This window comes from Camelina sativa, chromosome 16, assembly GCF_030686135.1.
Source record: "Camelina sativa cultivar CO46 ecotype springtype chromosome 16, ASM3068613v1".
NCBI lineage: Eukaryota > Viridiplantae > Streptophyta > Magnoliopsida > Brassicales > Brassicaceae > Camelina > Camelina sativa.
This window is the reverse complement of record NC_141895.1, coordinates 23606373-23625480: the sequence shown is the minus strand read 5'-3', so window position 1 is coordinate 23625480 and position 19108 is coordinate 23606373. Positions and strand designations below refer to the sequence as shown.

The window sequence follows — 19108 nt, the reverse complement described above, 5'->3', positions numbered from 1 at the left end:
GAAGAAACTTTGCTAAGAGTTAAGGAAAATTTTGTTGATTATTGGTAGAACCAAATTTAAGGGTTTCTTAATAATAAATATAGTAAAATAATAATTAATATCTTAAAATATTCAAAATTATTTTATATATCAAAGACACAACAAGACACAACAAGACTCAAGAAGACACAACAAGACTCAACAAGACTCAACAATACTAATCATCCACTAAGTCAAGCAGCTTCTCTTTCATAGCTTCTTCTTTCGGAGTAAGCGGTCCAGTTTTGGCCAGCAAACTGTCAAGAATTTGCATTTTTGACAATCTCTCTTTCAGCAGCAATTCTTCCCTCTTGATTTCCCACATGCCTTGGTACTCCTTCAAAGCCTTCTCTTCTTTCGCTTCTGTATGAGTCTTCCTCTGTTTGGCCTTACTTGCGTCTCTGCCAATAGGCCTTGTGTTTGTTGGCTCATCTATATTACCGCCGGTCTGAGAAGCTGAAGCTTGTGTAGGATCATCAAAGAGTCTTTTCCTGTTGGTTACTTCAGGTGCTTTACCATTAACACTCTCACACCATTTCTGGTCGTAGCGTAACTCTAACCAACAATGCTCAAGAACGAATTTTTTCTGATAAATGTTATAGTACATATCATATGCTGTCCTCAGTATATCATCTTCATTCTGACCACTAGTTTTAGCCCTTACCGCAGCAGCATATGTTCCACAAAACTTCCCCACCGTATCTTGGATCTTAGACCATCTCTGTTTACACTGAACTGGCCCTATCTTCTCATTGCCATCAGAAAGAGGACTATCTGAAAAATACTTAGCAACCCTATTCCAGAAGGTCTTGCCCTTCTGATCATTGCCTTTCACAGCATCCTTGCTGGTGTTTAACCACCCGCTAATGAGAATCCGGTCATCAGAAGGTGTCCATTTCCTTCTCTCCCTACGGAACTGACTTGGGGAAGGTGTTGTGTCTTCACTTGGGGAAGCTGCGGAACTGACTTGGGAACTAAAGAGAGGAAGTGGAGACGACAGAGTAGGTATATTTGGGTAGAGGGAATCAAAAGAAATGGTTTGACTATTCATAAGTCCCACAAAATTTGTGGACTGGTTTAGCTCATGGTCTGACTCCATAGTAGCAAAGAAGAAAAGAAGAGTGGTTTATGCTTGAGAGGTGTAGAAACGAAGAATGGTTTATGGTTGGAAGATACTCGGGTTTGTGGTTTAAGATCAAGAAAAGCTTAGTTTTTAAAGTGAAGCATATTGGAGTTACAATTAATTCTCGACACCAAACACACAATGAATACACAACCTAGTCACTTCCATTAATGAAAGAACAACCACCAATTAAGAATAATTACTACCTAGTCACAAAGAAGTACACATAGGAGCACAAATCTGATATGACATGCTATAACTCACTATCCGAAAAAAGAAACTACCAAACAAACAAAGCAATCAATTTAAATATAAACAAGTTAGGTGTATATTTACCTCTTTCGGAGATTTGGTTGAAATATTGTTTCCTTGTCGCCTTAATTGTGATTGGTTTGAGCTCAACTAAAAGAAACTCACAAAACAAGAAACAAGAAATGGTTTTAGTAACTATGTAAAGACATGACATCCATTAAAGCATAACTACAAGTACATGAGTCTTAACTAATACCAACTGTGTAAAGATTCATTAAAGACACAACAACCAACAACCAACTTACAATGTGATAGGAGAGAAAAGAGTTGATTCAATCGGTTTCAGATACACAAACCCAATTCAACCTATTATGAGAATCTAACAAGTTAATCATCACATTCACTCCTTAGAAGAAAATTTCAGGTTAATTATACAAATAAGAGAGAGAGATGAGGTAGTATAGGTTCTGTTCTGACCTCACCACATGCAGACTCAAAGAAGGTTCTCACATCAGCTTGAGAAACCTGCACTCGTAGGAAAAAATCTTTAAACAGGAGACAGTAATAAAATTATGTATACATTCTATGTAGATAGTTCAGCATTTACCTTCTTGTCGATATTTGTGCAGTAGATTGTCCTTGTGCACATCTCCCTTTCATCTTCTGACTGAATTAACCAAAACACAGTAGATATCCAAAGTAAAATTCAAAACTCAAAACTGAAACCAAAATGATTAGTATAACTTCTGATCAGTATCCCTATAGAGCTTTTTGTCACACAACCTAAAAAATACTATATTTTAAGTTGAAAGATATATAACAAACATTAATTTAAAGCTTACTTGTCCACAGTTACTAAACAAGGCAGCAAGACCCTCCTCAGTCACCTAAAATCACAAAACAGATTTGTTATACATTGATGCAACTTAACTAGAATCCGTTCCACACAACCTTAACAGAGAGTACTAATAAAAACTTACACTCTGGTCAATGTCAGAAACATACACTGTTCTTCTAATACTATCCTATCTTTGAGCCTTAGAAATCCTCCCAGTCAACCTCCTCCTCCCTTGGCTATAATTGTTTCTTCTCTGTAATAACAAAAACATCAATAAAACAGAATATAAAGCAAGCACATTTAACCAAAGTTTAAAGCTTTAACAACAAACAGAATTATTTTTACCTTCCTGGTATTATCATCCTTCTTGGCATCAGATTCAAATTCTTCACCTGATTGCTTCTTGGCTGTAGCAAAATCGTCAGCAGAGAGAAATTGATTAGGTTTCCCAACCTGATTGTTCTTCTTAGGGTTGTAGTAAGAAGGGAAAAACTCCTTGGCATCCAAAACGTAAAGGAAGAAACTTTGATTCAATCGGTTTCAGATACACAAACCCAATTCAATCTATTATGAGAATCTAACAAAGAGATTAATCAAAATTCACCAACAACAACTTCATCAGTGAATAATAAGATGAGGAGATTAAGAAGTGTTACAAACACTTCACCGAAAATTAATCTAAGTTTCCCAGATCAACCGAAATTGTCTCACAAACAAAAGACATAATTAAATTAAAATTGAGACAATTTTCAAATAAACAAATAACAATTACTAGACATGCAAGAACAATTACCTGAACAAATCGAATGGCTTGAATCTTCCCCAAATATTAGGGTTTCGACGGATCGCTCACCACCGGAATCACATGCCCCCTGCTTCACCGGAACCAAATCGCGGCCAAATCCTAGTCCAATAGCCGTGGGAATCAACTGGAAGAGAAGCAATCAGTTTCCGGAATCGAAGGAAGAAGAGATTCAAGCTGAAATCGCGAAAAGTCTCGAGAGAGAGAGAGAGAGAGAGAGAGAGAAAAGAGAAAAAAGGAAAGTGAAAGAGAGATGAAAAAAAAAATTAAACCCCTTCGTCCCAAATAAAACTCGACCCACTGATTTTGTGACACTTGTCCAGCAAGAGACGTTTCTTGCAATCCTAAAATAAGAAACGAATCTTGCATTTCTTAGCTTAGGTTTCAATAATTAATATTATCTACCCCTAAGAAACAAACTAAGAAACAACATAATTGTGCCGATGAGGATAGTCTTATATTGTATTGGTTACTATTTCTTCGTCTTAATCCAATTGTAAAGGAAGAAAAAGCGTGTTTTAAACAAAGAACATGGTGGACCTATTAAAGAACTCGTTAAAAATGTCATAAATATCTAAAACACTAATCTCCCACGTCTAATACACAACAAAGTCATTATCACAACTTGACGAGACACACCTATATATAAACCATTCAAACCTTTTTCTATATATTTCTCATTCACTTTCCAATTCGAGAACAAAAATAAGAAACCTATACAAAACTTGTCTCATGAAGAATAATAATAATACTCGACGTCAATCATCTTTCAAGAAGTTCTGCCGGAAACTGTCACCGGAGAGGCAAGATTCAGCCGGAGATATACAGCAGCATAGCAGTAGCAATGTTGAGGACAAGAACAGAGACTTAGAGGCTGTTTTTGCTTACTTGGATGCAAACAGAGACGGTAGAATCTCTGCGGAAGAGCTTCAAAAGAGTTTCACGACACTAGGAGAGGAACTGTCCGATGAAGAAGCCGAAGCTGCGGTCAAACTGTCTGATACAGACGGAGATGGGATGTTAGATTTCGAGGAGTTTGCTCAGCTTATCAAAAGAGATGATGATCAGTTTACAGAGGAAGAGAAGAAGATGGAGCTCAAGGAAGCGTTTAGATTGTATAGATCAGAAGGTGAAGAGTGTATTACACCAAGAAGCTTGAAGCTGATGCTAAAGAAGCTGGGAGAGTCAAGAACAACCGATGATTGTCAAGTTATGATTAGTGCTTTTGATGTCAATGCTGATGGAGTTTTAAGCTTTGATGAGTTTGCTCTTATGATGCGCTAATAATATGATAGTTATTATCACCTCCTATATTGTCTTTTTGTTGTTCTTTTATTTGATCTTCTACTGTATATAATGTTAATGGCTTGTGACGCAATAAACACGATTGTTATTTAACCTTTTTTGAAACTTTGTCATATTAGAGTCTCACAGGAAAGGGTCAATCTACTATGGAGTCCATTGAGGTTTGACCATCATAGTCATTAAGAAATTCTGGCCTAGTCATATTATTCCCTGAAGTTCACAATTCAAGACAAAAGGTGAGCATGTGCAAATCGATATTATGATAATAACAAGATTCATAACGAGAGCCTTTTGTCAGATATTCACGTAACGGTAACAATTGAGGAATCTAAAAAGATCCCATCCCTACCAATCAATCTCGTGCCCTTATTACCAATTAATTAGAGTTATGACGTTGAGATTTTACTAGTCGAGATGATGGTTTTTGTTGGTCCATCTTGAATCGAATCTTGTTATCCGATGGTCAATATCAATATCGAGCAATATGTCATTTAGTTTTTTTTGATACTATGTTTATATGTTAAGAGTTGGGGTTTAAATTCGAAATCAATTGGTTATGAACACATTGACTAGGTTGTACATTTATATTACATTAAGTCCAATCTAATTCATTGGTAGGATTTTTGACACCTTCCGTATTAAATCAACCAAGTAGGTATGAATGTGGAGCTTTCAACAAAAATGGATTTGATTCGAATCATCTTGTGTGCCTCCAACTTCTTCGGGCTTACTGTAAAAAACAAATTTATAGAGTACTGAGAAGCCAGCCATGTTAAAACATTAAGACTCATACTTCTCATTTATAGATATGATCATATGATTAGTGTAAAAAAAACAAATGACAGTCGTAAAATATTTTATATTTACAGAAACACCCTTTCTTGATACTACTACCTAAATTTAAGACTGAATAGAAGAAAACGTGTTTTAAACATGGGGATGAGACCTTGTAACAGACTAACAGAGGATATACTAATATTTTCTTTCCTCTAGATCTGAAGACCTACTAATAATACAACTTCTTCTAGATCTAAAGACTAATAATATATGTTTTTATTTTTCTAGATCTAAAGAACTAGTCTGAATCTCCCACGTTTGATTCGTTTCAATTTCTATTTTCTTATTACTATTCTTGACTTGAAACACACCTATATATATATATAGAAACACTTTATACCATTTCTCATTCAACTCTTAAATCAAGAAGAAAGAAACCATACTTGTAAACACACATACAACACCTGCAACATTTCTTTTTCTTTTCAAAATGAAGAATATTCAACGTCAGCTTTCTTCATCTTTCATGAAATTCTTAGAAGACAAGAACAGAGACCTAGAGGCTGTGTTTGCTTACATGGATGCAAACAGAGATGGTAGAATCTCTGCTGATGAGCTTAAGAAGAGTTTCATGACAATGGGAGAGCAAATGTCTGATGAAGAAGCCGAGGCTGCCGTTAAACTGTCTGATATAGACGGAGATGGGATGTTGGATCTTCATGAGTTTGCTCAGCTTATCAAAGGGAACGATGACTTCACAGAGGAAGAGAAGAAGATGAAGATAATGGAAGCTTTTAGAATGTATATTGCTGACGGTGAAGATTGCATTACCCCTGGAAGCTTGAAGATGATGCTAATGAAGCTAGGTGAGTCCAGAACCACTGATGATTGCAGAGATATGATTCAAGCTTTTGATCTCAATGCTGATGGAGTTTTGAGCTTTGATGAGTTTGCCCTCATGATGCTTTAAGCTTTGTTGTTTCGTCTTCTACAGTTTTTGTTTGATATATGGCTGTGTAAATAAGGCTTTGCAAGCAATATCCAAAAACTTGTTTTATATTATCCAAAAAATCATACTTCATTAAAAAAAAAAATTCATCTTGTTTCAGTTTCAATGTACATGAATCCTATTTCATTGTGTTTCTATTTGGTGTTACACAACAACTACATGCCAAAGCATCATACAAGAGAAAAAAATATAACAGAACAGATTGGATTTCAATTTATAGTTCTCAGCTCATGGCATGTTGAACAAGCTTATCCAAGACCTTCCAATATCTCAGACAAGAAGGGTCTGTGTGAATCGCCCTAGTCACCCATTTCTCAGGGCTTTGGTAGTTTTCAATCCCTGAAGCGGTTTCAGGTCTGTCTTCCGATTGTCTTGCGGGTATATGCATCTGGAAGTAAACCTCAGCAGGTCTCATTTCTGTCCAAAAATATTAAAAAAAAAACTTCAGTTGTGCTCAAAGTTTTGGTGGAATACGAAAAGATAAACATTAGGACATCTGCAGTCTAACCTGGTGGCCAGCAGAACCATTCAAGACGAAGATTCTTCTCCCATTTCTCTTTAGAGCCAAGACTACCATGTGCTTGAGCTATTAATATATACACGATAGGCAAAGGAAACAACGAACTCGCTTGAACTTTGCTAAGACTTTTTACAGCCAGTGAGAGGAACTGCGAGTCATTAGACTGTCTAGCCAGCTCCATGCAGACAGCACCATGGCAGAGAAGTAGACAGCTCTCTGAATTAAACAACGAACAAGCTTGTGCAAGAAATTCCTCTGCTAAGAAAAAGTCTTTTTTCCCGATGGAATCTAAGCCACGAGCTAAGCTATATACACCCATCCATTCTTTCCATGAATTCTTCTTCTGGCTCGAGCATTCTTGTAGGCTCATCTCTAAGAAGTTAGCATCAGGTTCCAGATCATATTGAGATTCTATGAGCTTCAGGCATATCCAACCAATATTTAAGTCAGTCTTGAGCTCCAAACACGCTCTGTATTCCTCTTGCATGTTGCTGGTACTCCCTTTTATCGCATAGGCACGGCAAAGTTGCAAATGTCCTAGAAATAGGTAGCTACTTGGAAGCGAAAGGGAAGAAGCTTTCCGGGCATTGCCAATGGACTCTGCTATATTTCCCTTCTGCAAACTGATCTCAGAAGCACAAAGCAGAAGCTGGAACTTTTGATATTCGCCTTCCTTCGAACATGTCTCATCAGAGAGTGCCACAGAGATTAGACGCTCAATAGCACTACAAAGTTGGCGAGGAAATCTCTGCTCACGTGCCTTCTGCACGAGATTCAGAATAAGCAAGTATCTTACACCGCTGTTCCAAGGTTCTTGATGCAAGAATCTGCGAATTGGAAAACAATCATTTAATAGTTATAGTGAAAATAAAATTTTCTACATATTACGCCCTTAGCTCTCTAACATATACGAGAGATTCTGAGCACATGTATCAAAAATTGAGTTGTAGATGATGAAAGGATCAGTGAGAGTTGATCAATTCAGATTTTGAAAATGCTAACATGGTGACGAAAGATTCTCAAATACCTTTGCAGTTCCACAACAACAACAGGAGCATTCAGACACTGACAATGGCATGTTGGAAATGAGAACCTTGGAGCTGTATTGCCAATTACATTGCAAGCAACCGATCCTCCACCAAGGACCTCCAATGCGGACTTCAGACCTTCCTTATTTACACAGTCAGAGACATTTATGATACAACATCTACTAGCAGTACAGGCATCCTTCATTCCTTCACCAGCTAACAAAATATATCCAAGCAGGTTCCTAATTCCAAAAAATCATATTTCCAAGTTATGATTATATACCAACATATCATTACACAGTTAAAACATAGCGCGCTTGATCAGCTTATTTAACCTCTGGTACTGATCAAAACTCACCTTATCAAATTACTATGAGGGTACATATGAATAACTTTTCGGAGGTGGGCAATCCCCTTCTCAAATCCAAGGAAATCTCCTGCTCCAGTTTTCAGCTGCAATATCCAGAGTGGTGTCATTATAATCCAGAGTTTAAACAAATACAGCATTCGAAATGAAAGGGCCAACATGATATTCGAGATCAACAGGCTCACCAATTTGTTGAGTGCGATCAAATAGTGCATTGCAACTATTTCTTCTTGTGATGTAATATAGTTACGAGTGCTTGCAACAATCGACTGAAGTCTATCACTCTGATCAAGAGAATGGATGGCAGATACTATAAAGCTGATTTTCGAACTCTGGAAGAAATCCTTTGGCATTTTCTGGATGCTGGTTATAGCAGAATCAACCCCAGATATGCAATAGAGCAGACTACAGATGAAACTGATTGGGGAGGCTATTGAGGGTTTTTCCATGGTAGAGATCCTAGTCCCCAGATCTCGAATCACTGAGAGAGCCGAATCATTCTCACCAATCTTCCACAGAGAGAAAGCATATATTTGCAAACCTCCGGCATCAAGCAAACCTTTTGGAAAATTTGATTAGATATTAGTAAATTTATTAACATTAGCCTCAAATTTGCATTAAACCCCAGTCTTCAAACAGGGGGATGAACAATCTTAAGGGCAAACCTTTTGACTTCAAATTTGTGCATTCCATAACAGATTCTTTGAATCGTCCTGCCTGCACAAATAGTTTAAGTGAGTACAATATTTGCATTTGTATTTGACTATTGAATTATACCCAATCTAAAAATAGCTTTCAAAAAGACATGTTAACGGAAAGAAGGGTGGGCATCTCACCTTGCTGAGTGACCTGACCAAGTTCATAGATACTTTTCCAGCATGAGATTTCACTGAATTGTCGGGGTAAATACTCATTGCAGCTAGTGCCAGCCTATAAGAAGCAATGGCAGTGTGATAATTATTTCTTGCCTCACAAACTAGCCCGTGGAGGTTATGGGATTCAGGGTAATAAGGGGTGCGTTGCACTGCCTGCTCAATGCAAGCAAAAATCTGCAACATAGTTTCAGGAGCGGGAGTTATTTAACTCACTTGATAACTAAATAAAAACCTGTGTAGATAATAGATATATAACACATGTGTTTATACCTGCGGAGATGATATATTTCCCTGTAGCAAAGCAAGCCATGCCAGACCAACTTGGAACTCCGCAAGCTGGACAGAATGATACCACGCCTCACATAAAAACCATCACACTTACATGTAAGTAAACCACAATTAAAGCAGCACTTACAGGTGATATCTGTGCAGCTCGTAAACAACTCTCGAAAGCCTCGTCTGATGTTGACTCCCTGAGGTGTTAATTAGTCTATGGGGGGCAAATTGTATTTCGAAGACATGAGAAATATTTTCACATAAAAAGCAACTACCTCGCATAAGTATCAGCTGAGCCAGCCCAAGGTAGCGCAAGTGTAGGATCTATGCTTCTAGCACAATCAAAAGCCTGCTTTGCCAATTTCATTTCGTCCGATTCCCTGAAGATCTGTTTAATGCAATCAAAAAGAGGAAAATCGTATCTGACGTCATTAACATAGGTGAAGCAAAAATGCAATTCCTGGTAAAGCTAGGATATCCAATACAAAGCCAGAAAGACAAAAATGTTAAATACAATACCTGACCCATAAAAGCCCAAGCAACGGCTAAAGATACATCCAAATGCAATGCCCGGATCAAAGCATGTAGTTTCAAAGCACTATTATCAGACATACAACCCAAAGCAACCCAGAACTCTGAGTTTTCGCATTCAAGCAGTAATGCTCCCAGAGCCATCTTTTCTGGTAGCTTCCTGATAGAATAGTCAACTATTACAAGGGAGCGCATCAAAAACTAAGAAAATGCCAAGTAACGTTTAGTATAATCTTACCAAGAACTTGAAGATTCAGAGTCATTGCTTAAACTTGAAACAAGATCACAAGTTATGGCTATGTCAGTATAAACATTAGCTTGCCAAGGGGCTAAGTGTAGAGCTCGCTGGTAACAAGCTTTGGCTGACAATGCAGCTGAGTAACAAATGCTTTTCCAAGAAAGGATTGAATCACTAAATGTTTTTAACGTGAAATCTGAGTTTTCAGTTCCAGCAGACCATGGAAAGCATCTTGCAAATGTAAGCTGCTCAAGAATTAGATATTAGATCCCCAGCTAACGAGCGAGCTTTACACTTAAAATACAAGGACAGCCTAAAGTACCTGAATATCTCCATACAATTTCCATATACAAGACATGTTGCTGGACAGTTCACTACTTTCTTTTGCAGCTTTACGAGCATCCTGTAGTGAATTTGCAATAATCGTTCTCTCATATAGGTATATATTGAAATATGGATGAAAGCAGGAAACATCTCAAGAGTGTCGTGTTATTAACCTCCAACAACGAAGCTGCCCATCCAAATGCGCCCAAATTTATACATTCCTTTGACCAACTAAGCAATCCAGAAGCAAGACCATAAAGCACTGAAATATTCTGAGGTGAAATCTTCAACGCTTGCTCAAATAGCTCCACACCCTATTCAAATAGTATATGAGACTTCTGGAGCCACACAGACAAACTTTCTAAAGAGGTAATTTTGAATAGACGTGGTTACAAAGGTTTTACCTTTCTATATGAACCAAGCATCAAAAAGATATTTGCACTCTCCACTAATGTAAAAATTTTGGTCTCATCTAATTCAATGGCGCGGCCATACGCCTGTTGTATCATTGAGAAATAAAGTCACAATGAAAACCGACAAAAACTCAAACCACTTCAAGAAACTGGGAAGACACAAAAAAAGAAGAAGGAAACAGTATAATTTACCTTTATAGCAGCAGTAAACATTCCAAGTCGCTGGTAAGCCAGGCCTAGAGCCTGCAATAACAGACACAAAGAAAAACAAAGATTCCTGTCAAATTCCGTAACAGACTAAAAAACAATGAAATGAAAAAGGTAAATAACTGGAGGGAGAAGAGAAAAGGATAATTACTTCCCACAAGTCTGACAAGGTAGGATAACCTCTAATTGCATGTTGAAGGCTCTGAACAGCTTCAGACCACTTCTTCTGATGAAGCTATAATAGAATTCATGGCCATAGATAATTATCAAACAAGGTAATAAAAGATACAGCAGAAACAGAGAAGGCCAATTGAACAAAACCTGAATGTAGCCCAATCTACAAAACGCCCAAAAAGCCTTAGGAGACCTCTCAGAAGCGTCACGACAAACAGCAATCTCCAAAATCTCTTGCCCTTGTCTATCAAATAAATCGCACAAAGCTTCTCCGGAATCAGAATCATTAGGGTTTATCAACACTGCTCTCTGGTAACACTTAGCAGCTCGATTGAGATCAAGCGTCACACGCGAGTAGTAATGCCCTAGATACTTAAACGCCGCGGCATTATTCGGGTTCAACTTCGCCGACAACACAAAACGCTCCGCCGCTTGCTCCGATTCTCCAACATTATCCCACAGATACAAACCCTGAAATCAAATCATCAAAATTTTCAATTTTTTCCAGATAGCAAGAGAACCCATAAGTAAAAGGAACTAAATTTCATCATCAAAACAAAAATAAATTACGAGTTCGAACTGTAGAGAAGAATCATCTGGGTTCGCCTCTACAGACTTCTTAAGTTGCTCCAATTCCATCCCAATTCAGAACGAAAAGATCGAAGATTTCGAAACGAGTAGAGAATAATTTTCAATCTGAAGTGAAAAAAGGTAAGAAGGGAATGATTAAACATGTGAATCTCTTCCTTCTTGTTTACTCTATCTCTCAACAAATTCAAAACCCTAACTTTATTTACCTCTCACCGGCAAACAAATCATCGGCGTCGCAGAGATACAAAAAACCAAGCTAGCAATTTTTTATTTGACCCTTGTAATACTATCAAAATCAAAATCACATCCTGTATTTTTATTTCTGCTTATTAAACCCTAGAATAATTATTAGGCCCATCGGCCCAAGTCTCTAAGACCCGGTTTGATTTATCGGTTTAATCTCGGTTATTTTCATTTACACGGTTTAATAAAATCTTAATTAGTTCTCGCCTGCTCGGTTTATGATGATTAGTGATTACAAACAACACTGGTTTTACAATTTCTCAAGTGAAAATGAACACTAATTGTAATCAAATTATTTAATTACATGGGGAGGACCAAAATAAAAAGTCTTTTGAATAAAAACATCACGTTTTATTTTTTTGCTCCGACTAATTCTCCGGCGATGACATACCGGAAACTCAAATTTTCGGGTAGCCATTCAAAATTTTTAATCTTCTTCTCCTTCAAACATTTCTGAGCAATTTTCCTAGCATCTTCTGGTAAACACTGAGCTGTTGCTTCCATGAGCTTAGACACATCCATTGACATGTCTTTGACATAATGCTGGAAGATCTTTGGCAACAAAATCTTTGTGCCTTTGTAAACACGAACGTTACTTCTGATATACTCTTGCTTAGCTTGTCTTAGATCCCGGAAGATTCTATCCGCGGTGTAAACCCGAACCTAGTTTATGATCTATTACTGTTAATGCCACATTTAGACTGAAATCATTTAGAGTTGAAATGGTTTATTAATTATTGTTACCGTAGGATCTGTGAATGCTCCTGAAGAAATAGCGAAATGAGCTAGAGCCTCGGGGTATTCCAATGCGTAAATGTGTCTAACACTACAAGTTTTAGACTTTCTTGAAGGTGAAAACAGCGTTTGGAGTAACTGCAAAATGTTAAATTGAAAGTGAGAAGTTTACTATATGTGGTCAAAAGTGAAGCAAAAAGGAAAGAAAGATGAAATGGTTTACAGGTGATGGTGATGTGTAGTGAGGTCTGATTCCTAAGATTGAGCTTTGGATGATAAAAGGGTTTATGCGATAGCCTCCAATATCATAAGCTGCCTGTGGTTATATAAAAGAGAATTGCTTAATAAAAACCATAAATTAAGTGTTGCTCTGCTAAAATGAAAGAGATTTTAAACCTTCAAAACCGAATTGTTTCTTGCGCGGTTGTGAGATCCATAAGCTAAGTAAGCCTGCAAAGAAGGGAGATTATCAAACAAGAAAAGATAAAAGAAACATATTAAAAGAGGTTTAAGAGCTAGTTCACGTACATGCATCACAAGAGCATTGTGAATGTTGATCCAAAACGCGAGCTTCTCTTCACGTTTCATTCGACTCGGATCAACTTTCTCAAGATTTTGAACCAATGATCTGCATACCAAAAAAAAATTCATATCAATCCCAATTATATAAATGTAGATTGTTACCACAAAACCATATAAACTTTTTACCTGAAGTTTTGCAACATAAGAGCAGCGTAACTGAAACTACCATCATCTAAGTGTACTCTAAGAGCCTCTATCACAACAACACCACAAGGCAAAACATTGCCTTGATCTTGACAGTGATTCAGCAAATGATCCTCACTCGCGCAATTCAAGCTCCATTTATCATCATAATTAGATTTGGAAGAGAAAATGGTTGAGGCGTTCGACATCGATGAAGCCGGGGAAGCAGGAAAACAAGTGGTGTGATTGGTACTCGTTGAGCTTCTTGAAAGTGTACAATACACAGAAGAAATGCATCTCATGATATCTTCAGAGAGTTTATTCGGGTTTATGAGGTTATTATTATGATCAAATATACAAGAAGATCCGAGAAGCTCTCCAAGACTCTGATTGCCAGTAACTACTCTAGTCCCTTCCTGAAAAGAAAAAAAAAACACAAAAACAGGTTAATTAAGTATTTATTTCTAATGATCTGTTTAATTAAGTTGCTTGAGTAAAGTGTTAGATTACCCTTGAAGATAAGGCTTTTAAGCTAGTGTTGAAACTCCGAGGATAGGAAATTGGTTTTTGGTAAGGTTGATAATGAGTTAGTGATGGTGAAGTAGTGACAGAACGAGATAAGGTTGTAGCAGAGAGATTAGAGTAGGAATTAGGAAGTTGCTGCTCAAAAGATTTTCTGTAAAGAGATAAGAGATATCGTTCCATGTGTAGAATCTCTAACTCAACTGATGCAATCTCCTTCTTCAATTCTTCTGAAGACTGTGAAAAAACAAGAAAATAAAATAAAAATCAAGAATCAAGATATGGCAAATCAAGAAAGCAGTAAGATCAAAGATTTGGGTGTTAGAAAAACGAACCTTTGGGATCAGACAGAGATTGGAGTTTTGGTGGGTTATTAAAGTCTTCTCAATAGGTACAATCTGCAATTTGGAGGAAATTAAAAAACATCTCTTCACTTTCATGTTAATGAAAAGTTTGCATCAAACCATATTAAAAACACCCAGAAGAAGAAAAAAGCAGAAACTTTACTTGTTATTTAAAAAAAAAAAAAAAAAAAAAAAAAAAAAAAACCTTTTTTGCTCTGTTTTTGGGAGAAATAAAAAAGGGAAGAAAATGAAATGATTTGGAGACCGTACAGATATGCTGTCGGAAGAGAAACTTGAAGGTGACACATCAACTACACTCTGCAAAGCCATGTTCTCTCTGTGACTGTTCCTACAGAAACAAGAACATTGTAACTTTGATCCAAAGATATGATTGATAGATGCAAACTGAAGTCGTTTACCTGGGAGAATATGAAGAAGAAGAAGAAGAAGTAGGAGAGGAGGAGGAAGAAGAAGAAGACGAAGAAGATGATGATGAATAAGCACAGTTCATCAGAGCCATCATTTTCTCACACTTTGAAAGCTCTCAAAGCTAGAGAAAAAAAGAAAGGTCCAGCCCTTTTTGCATCAAATCTTAAGTTTTGGTTATGTGACTTTCAAAACCTGAAAAGGGGATAATGACTTTGTAACTTTCCGGGAAAATGAGCAAGTGAAGAAACCGACATTTTTTATTTTCCCCGGGGATTCAGAATTTAGCGGGTCAAGTTAACTCTATTTTTTACTCCACTTACCTTATTATTATTTTTATTTTTATTTTTTTGGTTAATATCTGTAATATATTTTGTATCTTTATATATCTGTCAATGTCCTCTGTTTTCATATTTATGGCAATGTTTTTCTCGCAGTGTAATTCCATTACTTCCACAGTCCCTTTGCATGTCTATATTTTACTCATAAATCAGACCTCCAACAATATAAGTGCAATAAACAAATTACAAACTTAGAAGATCATAAAAGATTAAAAGAATTATAAATGATGAAGTTTATGCGGATTTGGTGTAATCAATATCTTGCTCTAAACTATCTAGTAGTGCGACTTATTAGTAGCTAATAGAACTGGTGAGATTATTGAATGAAATGTTTTATTTACATGAAAAAAAAAATACAAATGATTAGCTTATACTACAAAATAGAGTCACCAAAAACAAAATCTGAAAATTAAGCATACTTCTACAAGTAGTAGAAGAGAAGTGAGATACTACTACTACTACTATGCAGTTAATGCCTTTGAGCTAACTAAATAAAACATTTCACTAAAGCACTGGGGACAAATTACTACATGAGAGTTGACAATGGGGTTTTGAAAAAAATACCAAATAAATATGTTCCGATCACACCCATATACCATACGATATATATCATCGACATTATTCTAATAACCCCGAACTTTAGATCAACCTGAACTTGGTTATTAGCAAACACCAATTATAATGTGCAAACTCGAACTTCAGATGAAGAAAAAAAAAGATACTTATATTGGAATTAATGACAACCGATCATTGATAAAGTATGAAACTAATTAAATGAAAGTTTTTGTAAGAAGAAAGAATCTAAACAAACAAGTATACGACTAGAAATGTGCATCCGTGCCATTGCATGTTAGTGGCCATAAATGCATAACCACGACAGCTGTCCCCATAAATTATGATGCCACCCTGTCCCAATTTTATTTTAAGTACTTTTTTTTTCTGTATCCATTAATTACTGCTATTAATACGGGTTTAGAGTTTATAGGACTTTAAAAGAGTACAACAATTCATTTAATAAAAAAACGGGTAAAGTCATACCCCCAGTCTCATTCTCTTTTAATTTCGCTTCGTACTATAAACGGTTGGAGTAGAAGAAAACTCATGAATTAGATTGTAGGGATGTTGATGTAATATAGTATTTTATAAAGAACTAGAATCGGATCCGTGCTCTGAGAATATTTACGGATATATACGATTTATAACGATATAAATATATTACATTTTTAGTTTGCTACTCCTCTTTCATAATATAATATGTTTATAGAAATATTTTTGTTTTATAATATAGGATGTTTCCAACTTTTTATGTAACTTTTAGATTAAATTTATATTATATATTATGCAGACTTGTTTATGATTGGTTAAACTTTTTAAAAGTAATTATTTCTTAATATGTATGTTTTCACTAAAACATCCTGTATTTTGAAACGGATGGAGTATAATAGTTGATTATGATAAACTATATATTTGTGTAAAGAGTTTGGATAAAATAGTATTAAATAAAAACAGAATATAATAAATAGTAATATAATGAGTTTTGATATAACAAAAAGAAATAAAACTGAAAAAATGAGTATAATTTTCTTCATGATAATATTTTCACATTTAAAAATTCTAACTACTTAGTTGTTTTTTTTTGTGTGTGTGGCCATTCCCACTTAGTTCTCATCATCCAGAATTCCTTTGCTCCATTGCTTCTTGCTTGGGGAAGAACATATAGTTGCATCAATAATAAAAAATTTCTTGAACCTGTTATAATTATAAACAAATAAATTAGAGCATAGATTGTATAATAAACTTAACAATTTGACCATTATAAGAATAATTTATTGTATAGTTGCAGTTGCTCAAATGAGTCCAATCGAGGAAAATAAGAACAATTAACCTTTTAAAAATGGTTAGGATAATTTAATCTTTAAACATTTGAAAATTATATATATATATATATATTTAAACATAAAGATATAATATAGAACTTAAAACTTGTTTAAAATACATTAATTACTAACCTGGATAAACTATGATTTCGATAAAAATAGTAAATCATTCATTCAATTGACAACCCATTTTTGTGTTTTTTTTCCTGAAACAATTGAAAATATTATATTTGATAAGAACTGAAAAAAATTCTGTTCAAATACTTTATAAGCATATAAAATTTAATAAAAGGAAACAGTTAGTAGTTTAATATAGAGGATATATATTATGGAAGAACATTTAGTTAAGCCAAATTTAATAGTCTTATGATTATTTTAACAAAGGAAAGAACATAAGCAAGTGGGAAATTTTACAATGATAGAACTTAAAATAGAGACTTATGTGACTTACTCGAGAATTCTTTGTTTGATTTCAAAAATTATAGATGTTAGAGAAAGTAGAATGACTAAGGTTTTGATAGCCATTTTTGGAGAGTTAATTTGCCGAGTTAAGTAAAAAATGGTAGCCATTTTTTTTATCTAAAGAAACCTTGTATCGTATTTAGAGGTGAGAAGATGATTTACTGTTGCCAATGAAAATGATATAACGATATATAGTATCATATATCCCTATATAGAGTATAAGAAAAACTTTGTGAGCAAGCAAAACTTCATAATTTAATTATAATTGGATATAGAATTAGGAAAATATTGAATGCTAATGAAGATAGTGATGGAATTAGTTTAGAAAATAAGATAATTTGGAAATTAAGATCGGATATATAAAGAATATGATTCCAAATTTTCTAATTGTGCTTTTGGGATTGACCCAAACTAAATAATGGAATGTATTTTTGATATAATGAGATTTGTATCATTTCTATTAATAATTAATTATGCTAGTTAGAATTTATTTAAAAAGTTTGAAAGAATTATAGTAGTATAAATTCGAATATGCTATTATATTCACTCAGAAAATTATATTTAATTTTTTTAATTTCGCTTCGTACTATAAACGGTTGGAGTAGAAGAAAACTCATGTAGATTGTAGGGATGTTGATGTAATATAGTATTTTATAAAGAATTAGGTTTTATATTCGCTTTGGTCTTTTTGTTATGTTTCCACGTATTTACATTTGCATTCCTCCTATTTTACAAATGTCCTCTTATCTTTCTAATATTTAGCGATGTTTAACATCTAATTTTATTTTGATGTGGTATGCAAATTGAGTGGCTCATAGTAGTTAGAAAACCCATTCATTTGACCACCACCTTTGAATGTCAACTGTACTTTTATCATATGCCAGCGATGATATTTCATACAATACAAATAGTACTAGTATATATTTTGGGTAAGTGTGATATCCTATCTGAGATTTTCTAGCCATCTAAAGATAGCTGAGATGAGATCACGAATGTGAGAATGTACAAAATGTTTTCTTTTATACACGTAGATGTGCATGTACAGTATATACATAGATGATTGCGTTATTAGCCTAGCTGTGACCAAAGACAGTGATAGAAACAAGACTGAAAAAAACTGAAATGATTGAGCAAAATTTATTTTAGAAGAAAATGAAGATAGAGGTGTGGACCAACTTTCATTTTCAAGTTAAAATAATTTGGGGCTTTCCTTACCACCGACTTTTATGCCTCCCACATTTAAAATCGAAAAGGAAACTCAGGCACGTTGGGTGACCCATTTTAATAGTTTTATGTACCCATTTCTAGATTTATATAGTATTACATATTTTTCTTTCTGTACTCATGATCTTCTCATAGTCGAATAAACCATAATATAAATGAACAGGTCTATAACAACTGGCTAAGCTTACCGGCAATGGTACTAGTAAACACATGAAATGCCAGCTTAGAGTAACTTACTTCATTTATAACCGGTGTTCCGCAGGAAAAAAAAAAAAGAAGAAGTATAAAGTAGGAAGCAGCACTAGCACCTTACTAATTTGTATACTCGATCTTCTTAATCACTTAGTACAAGTTTATTAAAATATATCCCCCACCACTCGACCTCCTTAATCACTTAGTACTAGTTTATTGATACTATATCGTCTCATTAATCACAAGTATTTTCATAAAATATTGACCAAAACCATTGAATTTGAAGAGTTTGCGGATCAACTTGCAAACTTCGTGATCATGTCATATTAGAGTTACTACTTATATAAAATTTTAGCAAAGGAATTCAAA

General features: G+C 35.1%; 5 protein-coding genes across 16 annotated transcripts; 2 read left to right on the top strand and 3 right to left on the bottom strand.

Annotated features, from left to right (window-relative positions):
• Positions 1–63: 63 nt before the first annotated feature.
• Positions 64–3489, bottom strand: LOC147925892 (glutathione S-transferase T3-like). 4 transcript variants are annotated; one of them, XM_087490439.1, is made up of 8 exons: positions 3025–3165; positions 2577–2638; positions 2374–2484; positions 2236–2280; positions 2001–2112; positions 1871–1918; positions 1699–1759; positions 64–1543 (listed from the first exon to the last, which is right to left on the bottom strand). In XM_087490439.1, exon 8 carries the CDS (start codon positions 1115–1117, stop codon positions 197–199), a length of 921 nt encoding a protein of 306 aa, XP_087346565.1. In that variant the 5' UTR covers positions 1118–1543; positions 1699–1759; positions 1871–1918; positions 2001–2112; positions 2236–2280; positions 2374–2484; positions 2577–2638; positions 3025–3165; the 3' UTR covers positions 64–196. The 4 variants fall into 4 exon arrangements, 2 of the variants coding, with proteins under 2 accessions (XP_087346565.1, XP_087346566.1); XR_015583783.1 differs by having other exon boundaries at positions 1405–1543; positions 2001–2060; positions 3025–3489; XM_087490440.1 differs by lacking the exon at positions 3025–3165 and having other exon boundaries at positions 2577–2736.
• Positions 3490–3707: 218 nt separating this feature from the next.
• Positions 3708–4433, top strand: LOC104751564 (calcium-binding protein CML38). Its single transcript, XM_010473521.2, has one exon. It carries the CDS (start codon positions 3766–3768, stop codon positions 4315–4317), a length of 552 nt encoding a protein of 183 aa, XP_010471823.1. The 5' UTR covers positions 3708–3765; the 3' UTR covers positions 4318–4433.
• A 1058-nt stretch (positions 4434–5491) lies between these two features.
• LOC104751562 (calcium-binding protein CML39) lies at positions 5492–6164 on the top strand. Its single transcript, XM_010473517.3, has one exon. The coding sequence runs from the start codon at positions 5606–5608 to the stop codon at positions 6083–6085; it is 480 nt and encodes a 159-aa protein (XP_010471819.1). The 5' UTR covers positions 5492–5605; the 3' UTR covers positions 6086–6164.
• Positions 6165–6167: 3 nt separating this feature from the next.
• On the bottom strand, positions 6168–11973 carry LOC104751563 (tetratricopeptide repeat protein SKI3). 6 transcript variants are annotated; one of them, XM_010473519.3, is made up of 20 exons: positions 11875–11973; positions 11648–11773; positions 11225–11548; positions 11055–11138; positions 10889–10939; positions 10688–10780; positions 10457–10597; positions 10282–10362; positions 9960–10204; positions 9710–9881; positions 9466–9578; positions 9330–9387; positions 9185–9250; positions 8876–9088; positions 8705–8756; positions 8225–8598; positions 8031–8125; positions 7672–7914; positions 6633–7471; positions 6168–6541 (listed from the first exon to the last, which is right to left on the bottom strand). In XM_010473519.3, exons 2-20 carry the CDS (start codon positions 11714–11716, stop codon positions 6348–6350), a joined length of 3507 nt encoding a protein of 1168 aa, XP_010471821.2. In that variant the 5' UTR covers positions 11717–11773; positions 11875–11973; the 3' UTR covers positions 6168–6347. The 6 variants fall into 6 exon arrangements, with proteins under 6 accessions (XP_010471821.2, XP_087349322.1, XP_087349324.1 ...); XM_087493196.1 differs by having other exon boundaries at positions 9710–9877; positions 11875–11971; XM_087493198.1 differs by having other exon boundaries at positions 9330–9373; positions 11875–11956.
• A 186-nt stretch (positions 11974–12159) lies between these two features.
• Positions 12160–15002, bottom strand: LOC104751560 (uncharacterized). Of its 4 annotated transcripts, none has more exons than XM_010473516.3 (10): positions 14637–15002; positions 14488–14560; positions 14209–14271; positions 13862–14110; positions 13355–13767; positions 13175–13274; positions 13043–13096; positions 12870–12962; positions 12656–12784; positions 12160–12574 (listed from the first exon to the last, which is right to left on the bottom strand). In XM_010473516.3, the coding sequence occupies exons 1-10, from the start codon at positions 14738–14740 to the stop codon at positions 12263–12265; spliced, it is 1590 nt and encodes a 529-aa protein (XP_010471818.1). In that variant the 5' UTR covers positions 14741–15002; the 3' UTR covers positions 12160–12262. The 4 variants fall into 4 exon arrangements, with proteins under 4 accessions (XP_010471818.1, XP_010471817.1, XP_087348592.1 ...); XM_010473515.3 differs by having other exon boundaries at positions 14488–14566; positions 14637–14942; XM_087492466.1 differs by having other exon boundaries at positions 13043–13274; positions 14488–14566; positions 14637–14942.
• Between the last annotated feature and the right edge of the window lie 4106 nt (positions 15003–19108).

Excerpts from the sequence above, each read along its gene's own strand:
- LOC147925892 (XM_087490439.1), bottom strand. The coding sequence starts at position 1,117 with ATGGAGTCAGACCATGAGCTAAACCAGTCCACAAATTTTGTGGGACTT.
- LOC104751564 (XM_010473521.2), top strand. The coding sequence starts at position 3,766 with ATGAAGAATAATAATAATACTCGACGTCAATCATCTTTCAAGAAGTTC.
- LOC104751562 (XM_010473517.3), top strand. The coding sequence starts at position 5,606 with ATGAAGAATATTCAACGTCAGCTTTCTTCATCTTTCATGAAATTCTTA.
- LOC104751563 (XM_087493194.1), bottom strand. The coding sequence starts at position 11,716 with ATGGAATTGGAGCAACTTAAGAAGTCTGTAGAGGCGAACCCAGATGAT. Across the intron at positions 10,363-10,456 it reads GGGCAGCTTCGTTGTTGGAG|GATGCTCGTAAAGCTGCAAA; the intron begins GTTAATAACACG and ends AATTCACTACAG. Across the intron at positions 9,388-9,465 it reads TCAGCTGATACTTATGCGAG|GGAGTCAACATCAGACGAGG; the intron begins GTAGTTGCTTTT and ends TTAACACCTCAG.
- LOC104751560 (XM_087492466.1), bottom strand. The coding sequence starts at position 14,740 with ATGATGGCTCTGATGAACTGTGCTTATTCATCATCATCTTCTTCGTCT. Across the intron at positions 14,567-14,636 it reads TCTTCTTCATATTCTCCCAG|GAACAGTCACAGAGAGAACA; the intron begins GTAAACGACTTC and ends TTGTTTCTGTAG. Across the intron at positions 13,768-13,861 it reads TAAAAGCCTTATCTTCAAGG|GAAGGGACTAGAGTAGTTAC; the intron begins GTAATCTAACAC and ends TTTTCTTTTCAG.